A 27,987-nucleotide genomic window follows, 5' to 3' on the forward strand; every position below is an offset into this window, starting at 1 on the left:
CCACTTAATTCTTCATCGATGCGACTAAAATTCAGCATAGTGTATGAAGTGTCGAGGAACTCGAGACGAGCGCGTCGAGCACCGTGAAATATCGAGGAACCAGTTCGGGTTAATCTCGAAGACGTTGATTAATTCCTGCAGACTCTTCGCAGGTAAATTCAGCGTTGAAACAGAGAGGCGGCTTCTCTATATTGTACGGTACGAGTTATTTTCGAAAATGTTTGCAGGGAGTTTAGTCTTGAATATGATTAACGAAATGAAACGAGTAACAAATGATCATGCTAGAGTGAATTAAATTTCTATTTTACGGCCTTTATGCTATAAAATTTCGCATAGTAAAGCCTATTACGCATATTAAAAGCTATCATAATTTGTATTGTAATATATTGCTACAACTCCCTTATTAATCGCGAACAATGTTGCTTAAACAAACTAATCAATTACATCGAACAAGCTACTACATCGGTGCTTGTCAAACGTCGTATTATACAATAAAACTTTCATTGCTCGTAGCTTCTCCAAAATATTGGATATTTAATCCAAATAATTTTCATATAATTCAACATACTTTTTCGAAGACTATTTCGTTACGTTATTCCAGACTTGTAAGAATTATCGATTCAGCAATGTTTGATTCGAAAGATCTTAGAACGAAGCTGTTATGATCTCTTCATTTATAAATCTCTTTGAAATAATTCACCCATTAAAAAATTTCTTAGATAGAATAGGAAACGTCTCTAATCTTCCCTAAGTTCTCGTTTTACATTTCCGGAAATCTTCAGGGCACTTTTTCCAAATTAAAGTTCGCTTAAAAAATCACATCGTAATGAAATTTCATAGTTGTGTTATACATCTTCTTAACATCGAATGCACCGATTTATATCAAATTTCTTCTTCCTTAATATAACCGATGATTAACGACAGAACAAAATAGCAAATAAACTAATTAAAACTTAATAGTCGTCCAAGTATCATCTCATCATTGTACTATAGTACATTGTCTTACAGTATCATTCTGTAAAAGCTAGTGAAATGTGAAATAAAGAAAATCTAGTGAAAAGGAAAGAAATTGAGATTTTCACAAATTACGTATGGGAAACAAAGCAGGACAGTTGTCATCTGCAATCAGTCATGTCCCATTGGTCAAATTCTCAATCCTTGCTTGTATAATAGGACCTGAAGAATTGGTCAATTAGACGACAGGAGGATTCTGTACATACCAATCACTGTTGGGTGGATTAGCTGATAACTCTGAATACATTGACTACTGGTCTCTAATGACCGGTCTCGTTCAATAGGTCTGAATACGACTTGAAAGTGTGAGTTTTCCTCGCTTGATCAGGTGTAGCATAATAGATGAATCGGTCACTGTCGTAATGAATGGTTCGGAAAATGACGATAGAATGGTAAAAATTATGTAGAAACAAATGGATTACAATGGAAAGGACACAATGGAATAGAATTGGTATTAGAATAGAAAATAAACGGGAAAAAGATTCAGTCGCTTCTACTCAATCATGATTGGGGTTAGGTTAGGTGGGTCACAAATCCTTTGTGTGAGATTTTAAAGCGCTCTGAAAGTAGGTACTTCACCTTTCAAAGTAAATTTTCTGTCTCGATTGAAATGCATCCTCCGTTGTTACATTAGAAAATTCCCAAAATTCCAAAAAATTCTCGAAGTTCTTAAACGTTATGCGTTTGAGATTGTTAAATTCTAAACCAATTCGTGTGATATGTTGATTTATTAAAGTTTCCCTAGATTAGAAAATCCCCAAATTATTTTAGACTAGAAATTTTCCACATTTCTCTAGATCAGAAAAGTCTCAGATTACCCTACGTTGAACGATTCCTAAATTCCACAAATTTTAGAAATCGGAAAATCACGCTTAAAGATATCGTCCATTTGTTTCTCTGTAAAATCCAAGATAGCAAGATATAAAAAGGAATATGCGTTAAACATCTGATGAAAATCTCGAATCTTGTCGTTTGGTGAAAAGTGGAGTATATAAATAATTATATACAGATATAATCTATGTGTCCGATTATTTTGTATAATGAAATAATAGTTAAATATACTGAGTTATTATAATGCATATAAAATATAGGAGAAAGAGAAGTCACTTCTGTCCAAATGTATGAGATTGATTTTACGAGCTAGAGTAAATAGAAAAGGATGCAGTTGTCGAAGTAGATGAAGAACAAGGATTGAGTGAAACGAATGGTGGTGCTCACTTGGGATTGATATTTGAACAAGAGATATATCCGATTAAATTGCAGCTGTTTCTCGAATTGATTGTCATAGAATTTTTAGTGCTTTAAGAGAATATAATTTTACGATCTGCAAGATATTTAATCTTTTGGCGTATCTACTTCTCGAACACTTTATTAACGATGGAGAGAAAACATGAAACAGATCAAGAAATAGTGCGTGGTTTAAAGTTCTTCTGTAGGAAATGCGCCAGAACATATTGCTTTTATAATATTTTATGGGAGAGCGAAATACCCTAGCAATTTATTGTTCGCTATTGGGAGATTTTAAACGAGTATATCTCATCGCAATTCCATCAACCTCTTTTGTTTCCGATTCATGAGACTGAAACATCTGTTTCATTGACTGCAATAATTTACTCGTCACGTATATCGCATAGTGAACAAAAAAGCAAATATCGAACGCAGATGTTATCTATTCAATTTGTTACGCTAGGGAAAAAGCGGAATTCCCTGGGAACTAAACCAGAGGACTTAGAATTGAGCTATTATTTGATTTGTGAAATTAATTTAAAGATGTTTTCAAATAATGCATTTAAATAATCTTAATTGTTCGCAATAATTACAATTCCAATACAAATTCAGTAAAGTTACTCTCGAAAAGTTTTCCTATTTCAAAACATGTTTCTATATATCATTATATATTCTTCAAATCCTTAATTCTCCGAAGTTACTCAAAATTGTTTCGGATTAAAAATCCTTAAATTCTAAAAAGGTATTCTGACCAGTGAGTCTTCTTGGTCTCTGAATTTCCTAGATTTCTACTTAGAAATCACAATAAATTCTCTAAGTCACAAAATTATAACTGAAGCTTGAAAACTTCCCTAAATTAGTAGAAGCGAATAAAATCATCTACTCTAAACTGAAATATCTCAAAATTACAAAAAATTCTCGAAATTATTAAATTACACTAACGCTTTAAAATTTCCGTAAATCATGAATTTCTCCAGGGACAAAGTTACTATCGATATTTTCCGAAGAAAACATGCCGAAGGTAATTGATCATACCATCAACTGTAATAACGGAGGTCCAAAATAAAAATCTGTACACGACATGATCGCGACAGAAATAATTCTCGGTGTAGGCAATTATTTTTCGTTTATATTGTGTGATCGATGCATACGGTACGAGCAGCAACAGCGATCGCTTATGTATATTTTAAGAAAGCGCGATTCGAGTCGGAATTTCGTGCGATCCGTGGCTGCTGCTGCATTATGCATTCTCAATCAACGGAGTGGAACGTTTGTCTGTTCTACGAAATGGCGTGCAACAATCCCGATACGAGGAACTCGCTATAAAAATGGCAAATGCTAATGTTATTCTCGGAAAGAAGATGAACATTTTCCAGCTGTTTGAAATTTCAGTAAACGAAAGTTTAAATTTGCATCTCGAATATGCTCGAAAATCGCTTCGTTATTATTCATGCTTAAATGTAAAGTAAATGGCAGTATAGTATAGTATTTATATATAGTATATATATAGTATATATAGTAATTTTTGTTTAATACCATTTACAATAATTCATGTTACAATAGTAATTTTTATTTAATGCTACCTAATTCATATGCGAGATGAAAAGAAGCTTGCTGCAAATGACCATTCTATTATTATCCGTCGAGGATGATTTTTTAAATACATATTTACATTAAAACGATTTATAATGCACATCTAAACGTATTAATTAAACGTAATTATAATTAAAGTGATATAATGGAAACAAATATACATATGTAAGTATAGGTTGTCCGAAAAGTTTCTTTCGTTTTATAAGGAAATAATAGACACACAATGTTTTTTGTTTTATATTAATTTATTGAATTATGCACGAACATAATAATAGAAATATGACGAAATGGATCATACCTAATTCAATAAAATAATATAAAACAGAAATTATTGTTCATCTATTATCACCTTATGAAACGAAAGAAACTTTTCGGACAACCTAATATATACATGATCTATTTCAAAAATATATTTCAAATATATCTTATATTCTCTTTGCAAACTGCTCGCGAACTATAAAACTCAGCACTATATATTTCAGCATATTTTCATAATATATTGCAAGACTATATTCAACAATATACGCGATGAAGTTAATTCAGACAAAATTATTATAACGACAATAATAATTAGTATATTAATAATAATATAATATTACTATTACCGTTATTGAAATATCAGTTAATGAATCGAGTTACAAACACTCGATCTCATGGGCGTAAAATTTTCTGCTCGCAGTAAAACAGTCGGGAAACTGTTTCGGTTTCAATGCATATAAACTGGCGTGTGCATAATATTCTTCAATTGCCTATCAGCTCGCAAAGTTTCATAGAAATCGGTGCACAATGTTGGATCGCTAGTTACACTTCAACTACGAACAACGCGTTTCAACGAGATGAAAATCGATTTTAGTCGGTCGAGCAACGGTCTTTTGTCATAACTCGCTTCGAAGAAGGTATCCAAGGAACCATGGTGCTGTTTGTTCTCGTTCATACGACCAGAAATGTGCAATAATTCATGAATACATCGCATGTCTCGATACATGGATTCTGCTTAAGATCGAACTTTGTTCCCTTGAAACTATTCTAAACTAGCGTTGAAGGTACTTACAACTATTGATAACACTACGGCTAAATATTGATAACATCGATAAATCGATATACGGTAGATTCCCTATTAACTGGCCTCTGTGAGACCAGATATTTAGGCAAATAAATGCGTTGTTTGTTCTTCTGTTTATGTATGTGTTTAAATATGTTTAAGTTAAGCATGTTTAAGTTTTGCCGAAATATTTTTCGATATTTTTAATATTTACTATGATTATAATATTTGTTGTAATTGTCAAAACAATGGAAGTTACTTCTATTAGGTCGTACGAAAAGTTTCTTTCGTTTTATAAGGAAATAATGGATGCACAACATTTTTCGTTTTATATTATTTTATCGAATTACGTATGATCCATTTTGTTCTATCAAAATAAAGATCACAACGTTCGACAGATTAGGTTTCAGTTTATATGAAGATGCATCGTTGTAGAAGACGGGTCTGTAAAAGAAAGACACTTTTCAGACAAACTAATATTATCTCATAAAATTTATCACGTCACATAAATTATCGTTTATTACATAAAATTCAAATTACAGAAAATTTACATAAAATTCTAATACAAAAGTTACAATCATCTATGACCACAGGGCGGAAATTAAGAGTCGGTATAAAAATAATATAAATACTGTTAATAAGAGGAATTAAAAATGGTAGATATTAGTTAAATTCAGGTAAATTAGTCTTCGAGAAACTATTAATCAGACTTGTGTTCTAACAAGCATGATACAAAATAGTTGAGGCAAGGGTTGCGAATTCTCATCCTGAGTTATTACCCCATTAATCCTTATTTGCATCACTACATTAAACGGGAACAATCTATCAGCATCTAACTTTAAGTAGCATTCGAAGAATTCTGAGCCATTGTACGATCACTTGTTACAAGCTTTATGACATTACATCGCTAAAAAGTTTCTAAGTATTCATGGAAGTCCATTGATTGCCAACTTCTAAGAATACTTTAAATGCCTCGAGTTTTCATACAATCGACTTATAGAAATTTTCAAATTCTGATACCATGCAATTTATCAAGTTTGAAATTTGAAGGCGTTTGCATCTTCTTACGATTAAAGAAACAACTCTTTTCAATGTATAAAGATCAGGAACAAGGATCGCTTAATTACTATTACTTAATTGTACAAACAAATTTAGATGAATCTGATTTTAATAAAAAATTATCATTCAAAAGTAGTTATACATAATACACTTTATCTAAAGAAACGACGTTTATTATACAATAACCTAAGGATTATTAACAAAGCCTTTGTATTTTCCGTATTCGGATAATATAGCAACTGAGGAATAAAACTAGGTATTTAATATCTCCAGCTTCCGAGAACGATAGGTCCAGTTCCAACGAAAATGTTGGCAGGAGACAAGCTCGAAAACGCTCTAAATTGTCTGGAATTCGCGGAGCTGGCCACGCGGCGTGCTCGTTAAAACAGATTCTCGTGTAAAAAGTCGCGCATAAATCTCGACTCTTAGGGATATGGTTATCGCCAAGGCGTAATCTCTCGACGCTTTTAGGTCAGTGTCTAGTGGCACGTACAGGGTGTTAGAAAAAGAGACTCAAAGAAGGCTGTTTAACGCGAATTCCAACACACAGTTTCATCGATGAATATATTTAAACGTATGTGAAACTAATGGATCGATAGCTCTCTATTAAATTCAGAATATCAGATATTTTAAGTAGTAATAAGAGTAAAACGAACCCTTTCAGAATCGAATATTTTTAAATTATGAGAAAAATATCCTTTTTTACAAATTATTCATGAGTTGGTAGTAATGACACAATTCTATATATATATATATATATAGAATACGAGCGTATATATTTATATATATATGCATTCATGGAAAATTTACACGAGCGTATATATTTATATATATTTATATATATACGCTCGTGTAAATTTTCCATGAATGCATAGACATCTACGAACTGGTTATAATCACATAATCTGACAGACTACATTTCTAAAAGCAAAAATATTGACATCTCTACTTAAGGGTAAATACCTTCATTTTGGTAGACTTTTAAACGAAGAACCTGTAATGCGATATCAATTCGCTGTTTTCTTCGTGATCGAACATCTTCGTAATTAACCTTTCTTCAAACATTTGAAGAGGAGTCTGAAAGTATTGGGATTGAAATTGAATTGGAAAACGCGTGGGCTGTAGTAACTTTCCGGTTCGATCGTATCGTTTTCACCCCGCCTCACCCCGCTCTTTTTATTTATGACGGTCAAATGGCAGTTTAATTTTAGGTTGGGCAAATATTTAAAGAGCCTTCAAAACGATTCTTTAGTTTCTTTCTGATTCAAACAATTTTATTCATTCGTCCGTACGATCTGATAATGAATGAAATAGTAGCAAGTGAATGGAGAATATTCTGTGGATCGTCCTACACGTTCACCGTCTAGAAATATTGCAAAAGGTTCTCTGGAATGTCGAACTGTTCACTTTCCTCGAAAGAATATTTGAAGTGAAATGAAAGTTCCCAGAAAAAAATTTCAATTATTGTTTACAAAAGAAATTTAAAAAGGAATTGCATATTTTAAATAAATTTATCAAAATATACTAGTGGCTATAAAATGTTCATTAAAATATTTAAAATAATCAAAATTAAATATTAAATATTTGCAAAATCATGTTTATTATAACATATTCTAGAAGTTTCAAATTAAACTAAATCATGCTAAAATAATATCATTTTCTACAAAGTAATAAACACTAGATAAAAATAACAAGAATTTTATATTAGAGAATTACTGGAATTTTATTAAAAATACACTAATCTCTGGAAAGTTTAAACAACAGAATGTAGACACAGATGAACAAAACTTCTACGCGAATCTTTACAAACGCATTGAAACAAAAATTTTTCGAACTGTAATTGCTATCGAAAATTTAAAAGCCCGCGAATATCATAGAATATACAGTCCACATAGCACGCGAAAAGTAAGATACCAGAAATATAGTACTAGTCATAAAATAATAATACTTAGCGACTGGGATAAATCTCTGCTCAAGTTTCACTTCTTTAGTTCTATTTATTGTTACGTTGAATTTTCATAAACATTCGCATATCTCTGATTAGAGTGCTAAGAATCTTTGTCTGAATATATCTGTAAAACATTGTTTGCTGGTGTTTACTGGTGCTTAAAACTAGTCGGAAAAATGAGTATATTTTTAATAAAATTCCGCCAATTCTATGGTACAAAATTATTTTAATATACTATTTTTACTTATTAATAATCGCTTTTTTCATTTTCACTTTTATTTCATTTTTATTTTTTATTTTCGATTCACAAAAGCTTTTAATACCAACGCTAAAAACGCTCGATACTTTCATTTAAATCTAAACTACCCTCTGACATAATAAACACGAAGCATCCCTATAAGAAGCTTTCAGGTTTCGCTCTGTCAAAGACACAAAGCTTCGAAAGAGAAGAAATTTCACAGAAACGTGGAGACAGGTCTCGAAATGAGGGTGGAAGAAAGGAATAAACAACCACTCGGTTTTCCACCGAAAGTGTCAAGGCGGAAGGTCGCGTTCACCGGTGCGTGCTGACGAAGAAAACTGCCCTCCTCTTCGATGGTGGTTTTCGAGCCAAGCTTGTAGTAGCTTCGTGCGAGCTACGAGCACATTTATTGCCCCAATGCGATGTAGCTACGTTATTACTCGGCGAAGTGGGCCAATGTTGCTTGGCTGGCCTGGAATCGAACTGATTAAAGCAGACCTTTCAGAAATTGCGCTTTCACCACCCTTCTTTCCCTCTTTTTGTTTCTATCTTGTAGAGAAGCTTCCTTGCTTCTTCGGGCAATCGTTTGAGTTTTACTTCGCAAAGGGTTGAGTATTTATTTCTTTCTCTATTTTATTTATGGTAGAAGTAGAACACGCAGGTTTAAATTGTTCGAATTGGAGAGGTATCGGTCGACAAGGGACAAATTATAGATTTTGAAGTGCACAGAAATTGTAACTCAAAAATGTGAAGATGATAATAGTTGTAGATTATAATATTTGTTGTGATCTACGGAAAGCTTCCTTGACTTTTCAGGAAATGATCTCGATTTTATTTCGCAAAGGGTTGAATATTTATTTCTTTTCTTTTATGATAGAAGTAGAACATGTAGGTTTAAACTGTTCGAATTGGAGAGGTATCGGTCGACAAGGGACTAATTTTAGATTTTGAAGTGCACAGAAATTGTTACTCAAAAATGTGAAGATGATAATAGTTGCAGATTATAATATTTGTTGTGATCTACGGAGAGCTTCCTTGGCTCTTCAGGAAATGGTTTCGGTGTTCGCAAACGATAGAATTTTCTTTTATTGATACTTCGAATTGAAGAAATAGCGATTGATGAGGAACGAACTTTGGATTCTTTAAAATTTGTAGAAATTATAATGCGAAAGTGCGAAGTTTAACCAGATGAATAGTCATAGATTATAACACAACCGTTCATAATTATTTGAACGATTTCAAAGTTGTAACCAATGATGATACAATTAAAACGGTATTCATTGGCCGGCAAGAAATTATTGTGCGTGAATTGTATAATCAAGCGTCATCAGCGGTCGTTAGCCATGTGTATAATTACTTAATCTATTCTAATTATCTCGTTTTCTCGTCAGTCACTTGCAATTAAAGAAACCACGCGCTATTTCGAATCAGAAAATATTCTTACTTCCGCCAAATCTGAATACGAGAAACCTGGGATAAAATTAATTAAACGCAATTTTAACGAAAAACTAGGCGGAACAATAATTGATCGCATCTTCCAAATTGATTATTGCGTTTTAATTGTAATTACAACTTTCCTTGCACCGAAAATCTACAACAAACAATTGCAACAATATTTCCGCCGTCTCGAAAGCTGCCACTTCGTTTAAACCCCTAGACCCCTAGACTACTTAAGCGCTGAAAAGGTGAAGCTGAAAGTAAGTCGAAACAAAAGCAGCCGAGGTCTGTTAATTAAACTTTCGCCCTTGGAGAACGTTCTCTCAGCTCGCGTTTTCCGTGTCTTCGAGGAAAAGCAATGCTCTTGGCGCACAAACAAGACTGAATCTTTTACTGGGATAACAGCGAATCGTCATTTTTCTTATTCAGCCAGGGCTGTTTTAATGATTTCACGAGTGCTTTTAGGTCAACCGAGAACGAAAAGCGTATCTGGTGCGTGATATTTTCGTGCGTACACACGCGAAACAATTATACGAGGTGCTTATATGCCAAATTAGTTAAGTCCACAACACGGAAAGTAAAGAAAATTGATGAAATTATATAAGAGAAGCATCGATCAAACGCATTGACACTCAGATTTCGAAAATTTCAAAAAGTATAGTTATCCACCTTGCCCTGTGAACAGCTCATATATCGCGTACTGGGATGTAGATTTTGTTAACAATTTTTTCTTCAGAAGGAAGGAAATCAACTGCTTTTAGTTGACATTTTTTACTCTCCAACATAATATACTTATTTATAATTGTCTATTCTCTAGACACAAAATTATTTAAATGGAAGGGCCTTTTTAAATAAAAGATATAGCCCTTTTTTAAATGAAAAATATTTTTCAAAGCATTGATACAATCGTAGAAAATATAATAGACACGATTGACTAACTGAAATAAAGTTGATTCTTTTTCACATCCACAAAATCGTCATTGCTGGAAAGCCAATCTAATATATGGTATATTTGCTACTTCGTTGAAAGACTTTCATAAATCGCAGGTGGTAAAAATGTATGTAAATTCTGACTGTCGAAACACAAGCTATAAAGAAGCAACTTTCGTAAGAAGTATTTTTATGAAATTTTAATTACGTCAGAGAATATTTCAGGTTCTAAAGTTAAACGAAACTCTCCGTATATTTGAAGTGCAGTAATAAAATGCAAGAGCCCCGATCAATATTTGCGAGGAAAGGTCATTGTTGGCGGAATTTTCGCGCGTTTCTTGCGGTTTTACGACCGATATTTCTTCTTCCTCCCCCTTTTTGCAGCTCGTTAGCCGAGAAACGGTACGAAAAGAATCCGGGTAACGTAAATTCGTCGTAAGACGCAGCATTCCACCGTAAACAGAATAAAAATAAAATCTCTGGTCGACGTTTGCACGAGCACGTGGTAGCTACGCTTAAAACGTTGGCTTAGATCTTGGTAATTGAGTAAAGTTGGCCCGGAAAGACAATAAATGGAATGACCGGTTTGAAGAAGGCCGCAGCCTTTTGAGATAAGTAGGTTACACGTTGGGCCTGGATTACAAAATTCTAGTGCAAAATTCAGGGAAGGCTGTGACTGATCCTGAGAATGAAAGGAAAAGAACTGGCTAATTTAGTGAGACAGGAAGCTGAAAGCTCTTGAATGGCACGAGACAGGAAAACGTTTCGTTTTAATCATCCTGTGGGTGTTTTCTTTCCGTTTTTTAATTAATGCGATTGAATCACATGAAATTTGTTTGCATATTTTTCAAAGACATAGATATTTTATATTAAAAAATGTATATACATCGAATTATGAAAACATTATTAAATTATTTCACAGACACTGCAACATTATTAAACTTTGTTTTATTCACTTTTATATATATATTGACATGTGTTGTATTGATACACATGACATGCATGTCTTGAAATTACTTAAACTTCTGCTATTTTTGGTAGCAAGCAAAATGATTTTGATGTATGATTTAAGCCAAACACCCTATATATAAAAATATAGAAATATACATGTTTCAGTGTTAAGTGTAAAAATATATACTGAAGGACGTATATTTCTATTTCGAGAAATAAACTTTATCTTTACAAGGTATCAGCACGAGCTGCTAACATGTTCTCTGGTATCCAACCACTTTCATCTGAAACACGTTTTCGCAACTTTCACATTTGTTAAGATATTTGCTTTGAGTTAGACTTCAATTTTTTATACTTGTCGAAAGTATTCATTTATATTGGAATGTTGATTTTAAGGCTTGTTCCACTTGTCAAAGTAATTTACAAAGTTAATAACGTCAACGTTATACGATATATTAAAAAATGTAAAAACATATTGCAAGAAACAGTTTCAAAAGTATTTAAAAGAAAAATAAAGAGAGTACGACGGATACTGGAAGACGTTTCCTTAGGACTGTGACTTCAGCATTGTTCCTATTTTCTAAAGTAAAATTCCTTTTAAAATGTAAAATGTAAACAAAAATTCAGGTATACAATTATTGCGAAAAGAATATTAAAAAATACTAATTAAGAATGTTAATGTATACGTAAAATGGCTAAAATATTCGTTATGAATGATATCGATGTAAGAAGTTTATGTTTCATCTCATTTTCTTGAATCGAACAATATTCATCGCTAGACTGCGTTGTGTCTGGCCATTACGGAATATTCTACTGAAGACGATTATTCTACTGTAATTCTACTGTTCGTTGAACTGTTGTCCGCAAATACATTAAGAGTTGTTACTGAAAATTATTGACAATAACGGCTCATAATATTCAAATTTATATGATTCCGTGTTTTTCAATAAAAATTGAAAAATGTTATTAATTTTATTATCAACTGGACATTTTTCTGACAAACAATATTATTACATAGTAATGTAGATATTTTGCAAGTAATGGAGAGCAATTAATAACAATGATCTCGTATCTGATTTCAGATTCTACTGGGATCTCTGCATGCTCCTCCTGCTGGTAGCTAATCTGATAATTCTGCCAGTCGCCATTAGTTTTTTCAATGACGACCTAAGCACTAGGTGGATAGCCTTCAACTGCCTTTCCGACACGATATTCCTCATAGACATTGTCGTCAACTTCAGGACAGGTGAGTACACATACGAAACTCATGTAATTTGAAACTAAACAAATTTAATTTTAAAAAGTGTACGTAATAATTAATCGTGCACAATAAAATATCCTAATCAATTTATCCAAATATCCGAAAGCACAAATAACATTTAATGTGACGTTTTAGAGAACAGGATAATCAATAATAAACAATGTACCAGCTAAAATAACGAAAGCTGAGAAGCAGAAAAATAACGATTTATCAAAACCATGACAGTAAAGATTGCACCCTACCTAAAGAAAAGAAATAAAAACGAGAAAAATTACAATGTTCGCTCTCGCAGAAAGAATACAAATGTTCTGTACTAAAAATTCAACATAAATACATATTCAACATTGCCGGAATCTGTATTTTAGTATACAATCTGCACACATAGTATAAAAGGAAGAAAAAAATCAAGAAAGCTGGTTATATCTTTCAGCAAACTTCGTTTCCCTATGAAACACTGTTTCAACCATTTCGAAATCATAAAATATTCGACAGTTATCTTTTCCTTTGCATATTTATTTACTCAGAGAATTACTATCCGTAATATAAATACAATTTTTGCGTAGGTTCATATTTTTATCAACGCAAATTAAAAAGGTAATCCAAATAGAAATCTGTTTCGTTTACTGAAAGTTATAGTGTGCACTCCATTTTGGATATTTCACATATTTTTGCGTATTATATTCGTCCTGTGCATTTGTATATGTTGAAATTTTGCATAAATGGATAAAAGTCAGCAGTCTAAATATAACAATCACCAGTCGGTCACTAAAGACACATTCATGCAATTTAAAGTCGCGCGATAATAAAAAAGAAGGAGGCAAGCCTAGGGAATCGAAGACCATTTGCTAACGCGAATCTCGTCGTCTAAAAAGTTTCTCGTTCCAAGTGAGTTCCGTCCGCTTGCTCGTTTCAAAGCCTTATCGGCGGTGTGCCGAAGTATTCAGCTAAAATCGTTCGATCCCCAGGTACAAAAAGAAGCGACGAGAAGACTTGGCATTTTGCTGGACGATCACATCGGGACTAATGGTAACCTCGTGTCCGCAGAAGGGGAATCCAGAAGCGATGCAAAGTTTGCATTGTCGCGTGCACGTCGAGAAAAGGACATTGAGGAAAGAATGGTCGACCTCGTTCCTCTTCTCATTTTTCTGTCGCCCATTCCGTGCTCCTCTCATCGGGCCAACCCAAATCTCTACTTCCTCCCTAAACGACCGACGCGACGATTCAGTTAACTATACCACGCATTCTCGTTTTCATGTGCAGCTACGTGAACGTTGAAAATTATATGAAAAGTCGTGTCTTTTCTAGTATGAAGAATTGAGGGTAATTCTTATATAGATTAAAGTTGGACAGAACTTTGGAGAAAAGAAAAGATCTGTTGTTTCGAGGAATTTCGAGGTTTCTGTCCTCTAGTGGAATAATAATATTAGCAACAATAAATGCGATTCTTTTAAATCACAATGCCTAAAGGGGTACGCCTTTCCTATAGATATTCGTCAGTTGTTTTTGTAAGGAGTTCATCGTTATGCTTCCAGACTTTGAAAAGATCTCAAAGATACTAAATGTTCTAAAAAAAAAAAAAAAAGTTGAAGAAAGATTCAATACGTAGAATTGGAAATATAATTCCTATCTTTTCCTCTGTGATCCACTTGGAATAATGAAGATATTTCATATTTCAAAAAAAATTCATATCTGTGTGAAGATAAGTAAAAAAACGTAACCTAGATAGAAAATTGTTTTATAAATATTCTAAGCACTATGTTTCAGCTATTTTATACATTTTTACGTATTGAATGTATCCCGCGTATTTTTGCATTTTCAAATTTTCCCATAAAAATCCGTAGTCTAATTATCGCACGTTCGTTATTGATTAACAGCTAAAACGAAACTGATAGAATTTGATTCGAAAAGTTCTCGCAGCAGAATTTTTCGTATTTTCCTCCATTTGGTCACGATTAGGTAATATTGTTGCGAAAAGGCTTCGAGTTGCCTCTTTGAGATAACGTCAGTGTCACCGGCTTCAGAAAGCTCGGCAGGAGTTTGAAAAGAAGGAACTTGTAATTGTTGACATTAAAGGGAAGGTTGCTGTCGGGAGAATCGTGAAAGGGAACGAACAAAAGCATGGAACCGAGCGAATCGTGGCTTTAATGCGAGTCGATTACATTTTTATGAAGTTACATTCCGATGCGGGACCGGAGGATCCAATTTCGTTTTATCAAAGGCGGTTTGAATAACGGAAAATAGACTGAAAGAGCTAATTCCTACAAAGGAAATTGTACGAATTCTTTAATCACATTTAGAACATGAAGAGGATTATTTTATTACTATTCGATAATATTAAAATACAAAATTTTGTTTAATTTATACTTATTTCTAGTAGTCAATTGCGATTCTTTAGGCGAAATTTTCCTCGCTACATACATTTTGCAAACCAAGATACTTGTACATTTGAATACAATAAATAATAAGTAAAAACTACTTTTATTATAGCTTCCTTAAATAAAAGAGGAACTCTTATCGTTACGAAGGTGACATAATCCTTGTTTCTGGAAAAATGATTCATTTCGAGTTTTCCTATATATCAAAAAATATATTACCCACATTTTCAAGTACGTACAGAAGTAATTTCCAAGATATCAAGAGATCTTGATATTGTTTACTATATTCAAGTTTCCTTTAGTATTGCGTCCATCTCATTGTCTATTGCTTCAACCCGCTTTCAATTACGACCCAAATAATTGAATTCGCTAACCATCGACCAATAACAAACACACTGTTCGAAAACATCCTAGAGCCGATCCTCCATTGGAAACCTATCGAGAGAACCTACACATCAAGAGCTTCCTAAATGCATCCTCGGCGGTTATTAAATCTAGAAGGGAAACGTCGCGGTGGAGGCACGTTCGGTTGGCAACCCTTCAAGCGAGAACAGGTTCCCTGCAATAATAACATTGCTCGACACGTATAGTGGCTCAGACGTTTTCGTTATTGCCGGGGGATTAATTTGAAACGCGTTTGAGTTGGATCCCAGAAACGGAGGGAAATTAGGTCACGTGCCGTGTCCGATGAGAACCATTGTACGCGTTAAACACTGCACGTGAACTGCGTCGATTTGCGATTGTCGCGAATTCTTGATCCCGATTAACAGTCGTTGACCAATATTGCATTCCGCGTGACGAATATTAACGACTGGACACTAGGTGGACCGGATACGGTCGATAAAGAAATGAAATGTTTGGATGCTAATGAGGCGACCGTTTGTGGGAAAAGTAGAATGTCGTTGGAGTTGTTAGATATATTTATTATTTCTGCATTGAAATGTCTTGCGACGATATAATAGGATTTGGAAAAATAAGGATCTATAAATGGATGGATGAGTCTATAACGTTAATGAAGTGAAACAAGGAATTCTTGGTCAATATAGAACTAAATATGAGGGAAACTGTTTGATTTGATCGTTTTTGTCTTGAAACGTCTTATGATAATGAAGATAATGAAATTTGGAGATTAAATTTTTAGAAAACTGAAAAATCTAAAAGCGAATGGGTTTATTAATTGAGAGATTAATTGAGAAAATCAGTGTAGATCATGAAATCTATTATTTTCGTTGGAATAAAATATGAAGCTATATTTAAGAAAAACTAGATTACCACGTTGCATGTAAATGCCCAAAATTAATCTATCGATACATTAAATCGATCAAAGAGATCTAAGAAAATAATATGAAGAAATCAAAATTTTATATTATGAACTTATCCAAATAACAATTTTTACAAAAAGCTTCTAGATGAGTGACAAAATGCTCAAACCGTCTAGGTAAACGTTAGCTTAAATAATTTTCAATCCTCGAGGGATTGAGAAAATCAATGAGAAGATGAACACATACAGAAATAGTTATCTGCTGGCAAATGTGAGAAAAGCCACATTATAAACTTCAGGGTACCAACATGCAATTGTATATACATATAAATTATACACTGAACTATCTCTCTTAGTTCGATCATCAAAAGAGGTACTATTGATCCTTCCACTTCTATTTATTTGTGTTAATTCGCTGTTAGAGTTTCTATTTATTTCTGAAGGTCCACTTATTGCGATCAAAGCGTAATCAGCAACTCACTGAGGCTTTTCAGAAACTTCAAAGTAACATTCACTGTAAATATAGATGTGTTGTAGAGGAACGTAATTGCAGAAAAATTCTGTGTTTATGCGTGCTTCAAAACGTGTATGGTTTCAGATCTACGAAACGTTTGCTACTTTAAAAATCAATTAACAATTTTTATAAAATGTGATTTATATCGAAAGTTAGTATTTAAGAATTTTAGAACGCTTGTATATTTAAAAAATTAAGAATTACGTAAAGATTGCTGTTTTCATACAAATATAATAATTAATTTGGAAATTAAATTAAATTTGTTTAAATTAAATTAAATTAATTTAAATTAAATTTAAATTAAAAAATTAAATTTGTCAACTATCTTACTAACGATCTTTCTATATTAAACATTTTATTAAAATATCTTCCTTTACAAAAAATCTTATTAAAAAATATTTCTTTGTCAGAAATGTGATTAAGGAAATTATATCATAATTTTAAGTTAAAAAATATTCTAATTATCAATTTCTTGATTCTGGCAAGATTCCCTTTCTTAAATTAATTAAAAGATTTTAAAAGTAATAAGAATAATTAACAATAATTTATTTTTTAAACACATAAGAGATAAAAGAAAATAAGGAATAAGTAATGTCTGATTCGATGAAGGTTAAAATGCGTATTATTTGTGTTGCTTGCAGGCATAATGCAACAGGATAACGCCGAACAAGTGATCCTGGACCCGAAGTTAATCGCGAAACACTACCTCAGGACTTGGTTCTTTCTCGACCTCATTTCCTCCATACCACTAGACTACATTTTCCTCATATTTAATCAAGTAAGTGCATATTAATTATCCTCACTCTGGTGTACATATTTCTTGCATTAATTCGTTAAGCCAGAGTTGTGTTTTAGTTTCTCTGCAAACTCGATTTATGTAATTAATCTGTTTACACGAGCCTTGACGAGCTACGTAACATTTCAACGTATAATCTTTCCAGCTGCGTAAATAAATTAATTATAGCTGTTTCTTGGTACATGAGACCAATATTTCAATTCTTTATATTCCTACGACTTTTTGTTCTGTATTTCGGTGTTAACATTCATTTACATCCTGAACAGTAAGTGACATCTTGAAAGTCAGTGTGACTTTCAACTGTTCACTTTAAGAGAAAATTAATTCGTTGCAGTTTACTCGACACATGTATCTGTGTCAGTGAGATACAAATGTAAACACTTTGGATTCGTGGAATAAAATGATCGTAATACTTTGTAAATATTTGTGTAATTTCAATGTTCTCTTATATCTAACAGTGTTTCTATTCAATTGTGAAATTGCGTTAGACGTAATACACTACGATCTGAGAATGAGAGCTGTTTAAAACGATGTACACATGAAATATTAAATTAAACAAAGTTAAAAGCTTTTCAAACAATTTCATTCTTGTTTTCTAATTGATTTTTTTCGCAACTTCAAATTTTCCATTAATACTGCACTAACGTGAAGTGCCAATTCGAAAACTACTACCTGTAAAAATAACAAAATGAATAAACCAGATACTACAGTACAACAACCAAGAAAAATTACAGTGTTATCTAAAATAAGAATAGTGTTCGTTAAATTAACCTTACGATCGTTACTTTCAAACTTTATAGCAAAATTACTCTCGCAACTTACAACCCCTTACCAATTTTTCTAAAGGATCCCTTTAGAAGCTTCAGGCTTAATTAACTCTATCTTGACAACGCGCTATAATTTCCATGAAAATCCCGGTAGACTAGACAACGCAAACTCGGTTTAAACCGCTCTCATTTACTCCCGATGGCGGCAAGCTGAGATTCAATTCCACGCAGCTTTGATGGGCCGCGTAGAGAACCAACGTTCCCACAGGATAATCGTCTGAATCGTCAGTTTCAGGACTTTAGCGAGTCCTTCCAGATCCTGCATGCTGGCCGTGCTCTCAGGATCCTCAGGCTTGCGAAACTGTTGTCGCTGGTTAGGTTACTACGATTGTCAAGACTGGTGCGGTATGTCTCGCAATGGGAAGAGGTCTATGTGAGTGTTTACCATTGTTTCTTATACCAAGCACCGTATATATATATCTTTTTTTTTCATTTGATATTCTATTTATATATATATAGTATATATATATACATACATATATATACCTCATATAATATACCCACAGCTCGTGTGATCCTTGTACAAAAATATGAAAGAAACCAAGCGTCTCGTCGTCGTGTCTTTTTTTGTCAGTTTCAACAAGTGACTGACTCTTTCTTTTGTCTCTCTCTCTCTCTCTCTCTCTATATATATATATATATATATATATATATCTATATATATTTATATATCTATATTTATTTATTTTTTACCTTTACAACCTCCCTATCTGGCCGCGCTGTCTGTCTGTACAGCTTTGCGTCGCCGTTCGTTGCAATGTTTCCTTTTTATCTACGACGATGATGGGGCCTGGCTGGTCCCTCGTGGTTTCCATTCTTTTTTCATACGCGTACAAGTACGTATACCGTGTATACGTTTGATGCCACATGTACCACACGGTCAGTTTTTGGAACTGTCTGCATTTACAGAGCATCAATTCCGTATTTTGTCGCAGAATATATGATATATGTAATAATGTTTATAATATAGCGTGCGTGTTCATCACGGTATGGTAAAAAAAAAGAGAGAAAAACTGAAGGTAAATAAAAAAAAAATTAAAGGAGCCCGATGCAAGTCCCTGCATACGTTGTCTGTCCAAGGACAATGATCTGATGTTATACAATACATACATACATACATTTATACATATGCATAGGTATAGGTTTATGAAAAAATTCATAAATATTCTTAATAGAGAACAATAAAATTATGTGATACGAGAAACAGAATGGACGTGACCGATCGAGTCAGGAGAAGTTCTCACACCAGTGGTGGATCTCCTTTCGTTACTTCCACGGACAGTCCCACAAACTTTTTCTCAGCCGGTCTGCCCACGTGTCTGGGTCGAGGTGAACTACGTCTCGCTTACAACAAAGGCGAAAAAGCTTCGCCTCGACCAATTAATTCCGAATTTTATATGGGTAGAATTTTCGTCGGGACCAGTATCCAGGCTCTCCCGTCTGTTTTTCTTTTTGTTTTTTTAGTTTTTCTATCTTTTTCTTTTTTTTCCTTTGGTTCTGATTTTCGTTAGGCGACAGATTGAGCGAAACACAGCGAGGCCGCGTGTCTATCTTCCACCACTGCGGGGAATCCCTCGGAAAACAAACTTCTTACACTAAAAACACATAAAAAAACACATACACGTATATAATTATACACATCTACGTCTGCTCGTTATGTATATTTATTATATCAATTGACAGCGTCTCCGCGGTTCTTACTCAATCGCAAATGTCTCCAGCATTTCTGTGAAAGAAAGTCTGTAAAAAATCCTCCGTATCTCTTCCTATGACGCGATTACCACTTGTACAATGAACTGTTTTACGATCTCTTACTCGCGTCGATGAGTGATATTGTTATAATAATGTCTTCTTCAATTTAAATGTTATTTAATGGTGATATGATTAGTCGATGTTGTTTCGAGAGTTGTTCGAATTGGGAAGTTAAGCTAGATCATGCATATTTATACATTTATGAAAAATTTAAATCTATAAAGTGAATAGAATGCACATAACGTATAGTAATGTACAAAATATCCAAAATACTCGTATTTAAAGAAAACAAATCATTATTTAAGTTCCATCCTTTTCATTGTGCTCGTAAGAATATGGATTTCATTAATGTTCGTAGTCTTCTAATTTATTTTATAAATAAATTTATTCACTTTTATTTAAACTAAAATTTGATAGAATTATACAGTGGTTTATTTTTAGAACGTTAAAGGTCTGAGGAAAGTTCTAAGTATTATGTGAGAATTAAGAGACTAGAAAATTGATGATAATAGTGACAATGTTAGACATTAGCAATTCTTAACGAAAATTCTTCTTTCGAAATATTGATTTATCAGATTATGACAATTAACCTCTTCGGACTTCCGAATAGGACATTCCACATGTCTGCTTTTCAATACTTAAAAAATAACTTTTGTCGCTTAAGGTCATCGTCATAATGATATTTCACGAATTTATTTATTAATTTTCATAACAAATATTTAAAATCGTGCATCTCGACAAGCGAGACAATTTTTCCAAGTGCCTAACGATAAGAACATTTCATAACCGTTCCAATCTCTGAGCAGTCAACGCCTTACACGTAATTGCTTTTCACAGACGCTCGGAACTTCCAAGTCTTCCAAGTATCAATTTAACCAAACTCCCTTAATAATTTTCCTCGGATCTCCCAATCTCGAACAAAGATGATATTTCTTTAATTATATAACTCTTAACTCATTCTTTAATTTCGACGATATACGAACACGAGAAATTTCTCTAATATGTACAAGTGGCACGTGAGAAGAGTCCAATTTTATATAAAATCACACATATATACACACACACACATACACACACACGTGCATGAGAGCTGCCGAGGGCAGGCCGTGAATTTCGGTACAGAAACATATATCGTTGATGTATTTCCGTCGAAGACGGTTTCTCGAGTGTGTTTCCGGTCGAATAGACGTTCTCGCGAGGGTGTTCCACCGGCCAGATCGTGTCTCGTTAGCGATAGGTAAGTAGTTTCTCTCTTCGAGCGGAATTCCTCCTCTGGCTCGATCTTCCATGATCTACGCGTATGTATGTGTATGTGCATTAAAGCAATATACTCTCGATTATTCGTACGCGAATTATTTTTATACGACTGTCCCGAGCATCTGGCCGCGAGAGAGAAAGAATCGTGTTCCCAAGCCAGACGCGCACGATGGAAATTCGGATCGTTTCCTCTGTGAATTTTAAAATGGGTCGAGGAAGCGTTCTCTCCAATTCGTTCGATCGGATCTTGGCGTAACACGCCACTATTGTGTTGCTCAGTAAGTTCTGTCTTTCTTTTTTTCTTTTTTTTTTCTGTTCTGCGACTCATCTGCATGAAACACGCGAATAATCTTGTCGTAACTGAGAAATCACATTATAAGATGTATACACATATTTTGAAGTTATGCTTAATACACTTTTATATATGAAAACTCTATTACGGCAAAGTTTATTCGTACTATAAGCCACGTATTAACACATTACGTACAAGTAACAGCTCCATAACAAGCAGTACACTGAGAAAACTAACTAAAGAGACTAATGCGATTCCACGAGACAGGACACTTTATAGCTATGATCAAGAAGAAAACGAAACTTTCACATTGATCAGAAATCATTGAGAAAGCACTCGTTCGTTCGTTAGACAAGGCAAAACTATGCAATGTTTCGTACGTGGTACGTAATGGGTTAAGTTAAAACGGGGAAAACCTAAAGATGATGAAATATATCGTGGAATATGTCAGCGAGAAGGTATACATGGAGGATGTGTCGAAGGATCTAGCCGAGGACCTGCTCGAACGTAACTGTCACACTTTTTACCCTTTTATATATTTTCCTTCTCTTCCTTTTTTATATATAGTAATTCACAAAATTATTTGGACACCTAACATAGGAAACTTTTGTGAATATATTACGTGTATTATAATGTGTGACATATATAGAAATTATAAGACATATAAATTAATATATAGCATGAACAGTTGCCTTATAATTAGTGCTAAAAGTGATCCTATTAAATACGGAAATTTATTGATAGAACGAATGTTGTGTCTGTTTAAATCATTCAAATAATTTCGCAACTATATTATTTATATACTACAACTATATATTTCTGCAATAAATATTACGTAATTGCTATGTACATTTTGAGATTTATCAATGTGATCATGTCGTGTGCCATAAAAAAGTTTCTGCGAAAACATTCGTAATACGTTCGAAAAAAGTTTCTACAAATATTGAATACTTATCATAGAATACTTGTGTGCTGTATCATACGTGTTATGAAAACATTTTGAAATTTCATTAGCACTGCAGTGAGACACAAATATTATGATTACATTGATCAAATCTGAGAATGTACATATATGTATAGAAATTACAAGATATTTATTGCGGGCATATATTCGATAAAAAATTAGTAATGTTCATTAATGTAACGAATAATTGTCTATTTAAATACTTTTATGGTCTCTGCAAAACGAATTGTACTAAACAACTTATAATTTCTATATATACATTCATATTTCTTTTGGACTTTATCACATAGATATAGTCATTCTATAGGGTCTCATTACAATGCTAATGAAATTTCAAAATGTTTCATATAACATATAATATATTCATAAAAGTGTGTGTGCAAATGTTCGAATATTTTTGTGAACCACTGTATAAAGGACACGTCTCGGTATTTATATTCACGTATGATTTTTTAAGAGTCCTTTCTGTGTCAGTTTGATTGTGTCTTGCCTTTAGTGTGAGCCGTGGCGCAACGAACAGACCAACGAATCAATCAGGCTTTCCGTCCAATCTCGAAAGAGCAACCTTTTTTCTAATCACCGTAATTATACTCTGAATGTTACTTGCGCTTGTGTTTGAGAACGTCTTGTTGCCTCCCTCTGTGCTTTTGTTTTATCTATCCCTAATCTTTTTTCCGTTCTGTTCGACGAGATCCAGAATTCGTCGAGGCGAGCTTGCGTCGCGTGGTTCAATCATCGCTCCAATCACCGTCAGTCTCAGAAGACCCTAATCTTGTTAGTTCAAACAGAATGTTCAGGTTAGGAAAATCGTGACGCAATCGAAACTCCGATGATATCGCGGTGATTTTCTCGTGTTTGATGTCTTTTTCTCTCTTTCTTTTTTTCTTTCGAATCTTCGTGATTCCAATGTTAAAAGGATTCGTGTGCTTTTGATCTTGATTTTGAAACAGTTCAAGGTACGTGGATTGTAATAAATCTTGGATTCTAAATTTTCGATATTATCATTATGTATATTGAGTTTTGTATAATTTCAATGTTGTATATGAAAAATTCTATTATTTAAAAATTCTAAACCCCTGAAGAATCCTAAAGTTCTTAGAGATCTTAGAATTCTAAAAAGAGATACTAAAATCCAAGAAAACCTAAGATTCTAAAAAACTCGTGACGTCAAAATAATAATGTTCCAATATAAATTTTTAAATAATAAAACAGTGTAAATTCTACAGGAATTTGCACAGTCTGAAATTGAAATGTTATGAAACATAAATAGAGTGTGTCATAATTCATGACACAAGTGTATTCTATTCTAAATAAATCGAAATGGTAAAGTAACCTTTCCTCGTATTTGTTATATCTAAAATACAAATATAGTAGCAATTTATAACGAAAACAATTACATAAAATGACAGACATAAATGTCAGAGTATGCGATTGAATTTCAAAGTTATATTTCTGCGAAACGAAGCTCCATGCAACAAAAAATTATTCTTCAATTTCAATTTATTTCGAGCCATGGAATCTACCGTACTCGCTTTATGCCACGAATTCGCTGTGAATTCTATATAAATCTCTCTTTCGTTAAATTTTAATTTACTTTCCAAATATTTATTTTAGATTTTGTTTAAGTATATAATATTGAAAAAATTAAAAGTACACGAAACCTCTAACATCTTTAAACTTCGTAACGAAAAAGTATTTGAGATTGATTGCCCGGATCATCGGTTATAAGATTCGATGAAGGATCAAACCGAGATCAGCTTTGAGTTAGAAAATCGAGGAAATAAGGGACCGGTAATTTCCTTAATTGACGTGCTTCGTACTATCACGGTATTAAAATCGGATATTCTTCGACCATCTCAGCTTAATAGATTCACAACTTCGGTTTTAACGAGCACGATTATAAGGAACGCAGGAAATTGCTGACTGCGGTTGCTACTATCGGTGATCAAATCATCTTGATATTCAAAAAAGATGTGAATAATTGAAACACCAATCTCATCACTAATCATTATCTGCATCGTTCGACGATATTGGACACCTGTAGTAAACCTAATTCTTGTTATTTCAATAAAAAAAACTTCTTTAGATTTGTTTTCTATTTCGGTTAAAATTATCTTCAAGGAATTTACATAAAATAACAAGATAATTTAATCGTGTGTGAGAAGTTCGTGTTCCAAAGAAATTGATTGAAAATTGCAGAATTTTCGTTATTTCCTACGATATGAAAATTACAAATTGTAGAATAGTCAATACATAAATTGTCGAAACACGCGTATTATTTCTATTCTATTGAATTCCATTCTACGATTTAAAAGTTACAAGTTGCAGGATATACATATATTCCAGAATCTTCATGAATTTTAAAAATTTGTGAATTGCAAATTATCAAATATCTAAAACAGTTCTACAGATGTCCTCAACCATAGATTGATATCATTGGATCGTAGATAACCAAAACATTGCATTTTAAATGAAATTTTTGGATTAGATTTATATTTATAAATTTGATCTAGATCACGTTCAACTTTATAATATTTAATTTGAATTCTATATCTTATTGTATAAAATACAAAGCGAAAATTAAGAATAAATGTTCCAAAGTTAAATAACTTGACTCAAATTATTATGAATGGTATACGATCCAACGATACCATTTAACCATCGTTAAATAATATTATCATTAACAAATTATATAATACGTTATGCACATTATTACTGATAATATTAACTCTCATTAATCATCAAAAGATCCATATACCTTCGTTCAAAATTTCTAGAATAATTTTCGCAAACGTTGACCCATTTTCGTTTCTGTTAGTTCGCCGAAAATGCAAGCGTTCCGCGAAAACGTCGGATTGTTCTGACACGTCGTTTCTCCGAAAATCATGCGATTTCGCGGAGTTAGTCCTGCAGAGCGGAAAATGTTCCGGAGAAAACCGATCACCAGACCGTTTCCGCGAAAGATTCTTCCGTGTATCTTGGTCATGCAGCAGCATCGGTGGATTAGCTAAAAATAGCACGTGTAATGATACACTGCACACTTGGGCGTACTTAAAACTGATTTATAACGACGCTCCAGTTCAGTTACCCTAGGGATTAACTTCAGATTTAGACCCTGGACTCTGATTCGCGGCAAATGGTCCAGCCACGATGGATTCACGGTCGTACGGGTGTTACTCGATCCTCCGAAGTTTGATTTATTAGTTTGAAAGCGAATATACGATGAATGGAATGAATGAAATCCATCGAACATAAATTTTTTATTGACTGTAGTTTTGGAATGTGAATTCATACTCGAACTTGACTTGTAATTTAACAAGCAGGTTTATGATAATTTCTTCTTTTTTTTCGTTCTAGTAGTTCTTAGAATATTGTGTGGAGAATACGATTCTTATACGCTTTTGTACTTTTAATTTCTCTGTTACAACTTGTCAATTTTATTCATCGTAACATTCGGAATTATATTTACAAATGAATATTCCAAGTCTCGTTTAAAATTAAAAACTACGTATTTTAAATTATATCAAAACAATTTTTTAATTCTATATTATGAATCGTATTACAATATATACATATTATGATCGATTATTGTCAACCGATTACAAATTGTAAACCAAATATTGAACATTTTAGAATTTCTTCGGATCTGGGCTATCAGTTCAAATCGTAACAATATTTTGTTTATTAATACCATGAACAAAAATCAACGAGGATTATCTAACTGGACCATAAACTCTGTTATTCCGTAGTCTACAGTATTTGATTATACTTATTTTATTACTGACTGTATCATCACACAATCAGTTAGTGCCAGTCTTGAGTATCTCGGGACTAATACGAGACTAGACTACTAGAACGAGCCAAATATTACAGATTTTATATTATTATTATAATCCCTAGAACTCTGCAGTTATAATTAATTAATTATCAAATAAACTACCATCATTTATGAAACAAGCAATCAATTATTTCATGTTTAAAAAGCCAAAAACCATATAGTCTTCTATATTCCAATGAGTGATATAAGAAGTAATCTTCTCTTTTACAACCTCAAACTTATAATTAGCTACTATCTGATACATTTTTGTCAGAAGAAACCTATAAATTTACCTTCCGCGTTCTTGAAGCAAGCGTTAGATAAATGAAACAAGAAACAAAAAATGAAACAGAAAGAGTATAATTAAAGGCAATTTATCCTTTATAGTACAATTGGTCTTGGATAATTTTTCTAATTTTCGATACAGTCTAGTCTTGAAAGTGCCGGGACCAATTCCAGACTGGACCATCACTATCGTGAAAAATCTACGAACTATACACACGAAAACCAACGAAAGAAACCAAAAATAATCTCTGTATAGCGAGGGACCTCGCGAACTCTTCCTAACACATCCAAGACACGCAGAACAACACTTCAAAAAAAAAAAAAAGAAAAACTACTAAAAAAATATTTAAAAAATCCAAGTAGTAGGCGTATTGCGAGAACACGTTTCCGAATGGGTTTGCAGATCCCCCTTTATCAACAGCCGGAGAGGCACTACGAGCGTCGGGCGACACCGCCCCAACCAGACCGAACCAGCAAGGTGTGCCTGCCTAGTAACCCCGAAACCAAGGCCAAATGCCCTTTCTTGATTCAAGCGTTCGTTAACTTAAAACTTAATGTTTCTACGTATAAATATAAATACTTATATACATCTATATATATACGTTAGATCATTACTAATATTATCTACTTATATATATACATATATATATAGTAAATTTTTGTTACGGTTACTGATTATCGTTACGATGTTTATTATGGCCGTTTTTTTACGATTGATTGATTATTCGTTGTCGTTTGGTTTGGAAGTTTCCTATATATTATCATAGAGAGAACGTGCATAGTCTTGCCGTGTGATCTTCATTTTTTATTTTTATTTTTTTTTTCTTTTTTCATTTGTTCTGTTCAGTCTCAGTATCGAAGGATACTGTTTTGATACACCATACACCACGCCTTAATGATACATACGTACATACATATACAGAGTTATACACAAGCATATATATATAGATACAGAATTTTAGATCCCGATTTTCTAAAAGAAAGCGAAGCCGATCAAGAGCTTTCTTACGCAGCGTGGCTGTATCGTGATCGATTTCTTATTTATTTTTATTCTTTAATTTCTGTTTTCTTTTTCATTTATCTAGTACATGTATATTTCGTTTCTTGGTTTGTTTCCTCGTTTTTTTAGTTTCGTTTCTTAGAG

General features: G+C 33.1%; 1 protein-coding gene across 11 annotated transcripts in view; it reads left to right on the plus strand.

Moving 5' to 3' along the window:
* LOC132914357 (potassium/sodium hyperpolarization-activated cyclic nucleotide-gated channel 3) overlaps nt 1-27,987 on the plus strand; it is a 222,451-nt gene that overhangs the window by 161,464 nt on the left and 33,000 nt on the right. For 7 of the 11 annotated variants that reach the window (XM_060973412.1, XM_060973410.1, XM_060973404.1 and 4 more), the window contains 4 exons: nt 12,525-12,688; nt 17,495-17,631; nt 18,706-18,849; nt 27,247-27,321. In XM_060973412.1, the coding sequence (XP_060829395.1) occupies nt 12,525-12,688; nt 17,495-17,631; nt 18,706-18,849; nt 27,247-27,321 (520 nt within the window). The remainder of the gene's footprint in view (nt 1-12,524; nt 12,689-17,494; nt 17,632-18,705; nt 18,850-27,246; nt 27,322-27,987) is intronic. The other 4 variants (XM_060973409.1, XM_060973411.1, XM_060973413.1 and 1 more) reach the window with 1 other exon arrangement.

Source organism: Bombus pascuorum, chromosome 14 (genome assembly GCF_905332965.1).
Source record: "Bombus pascuorum chromosome 14, iyBomPasc1.1, whole genome shotgun sequence".
In the NCBI taxonomy this organism is placed as follows: Eukaryota; Metazoa; Arthropoda; class Insecta; order Hymenoptera; family Apidae; genus Bombus; species Bombus pascuorum.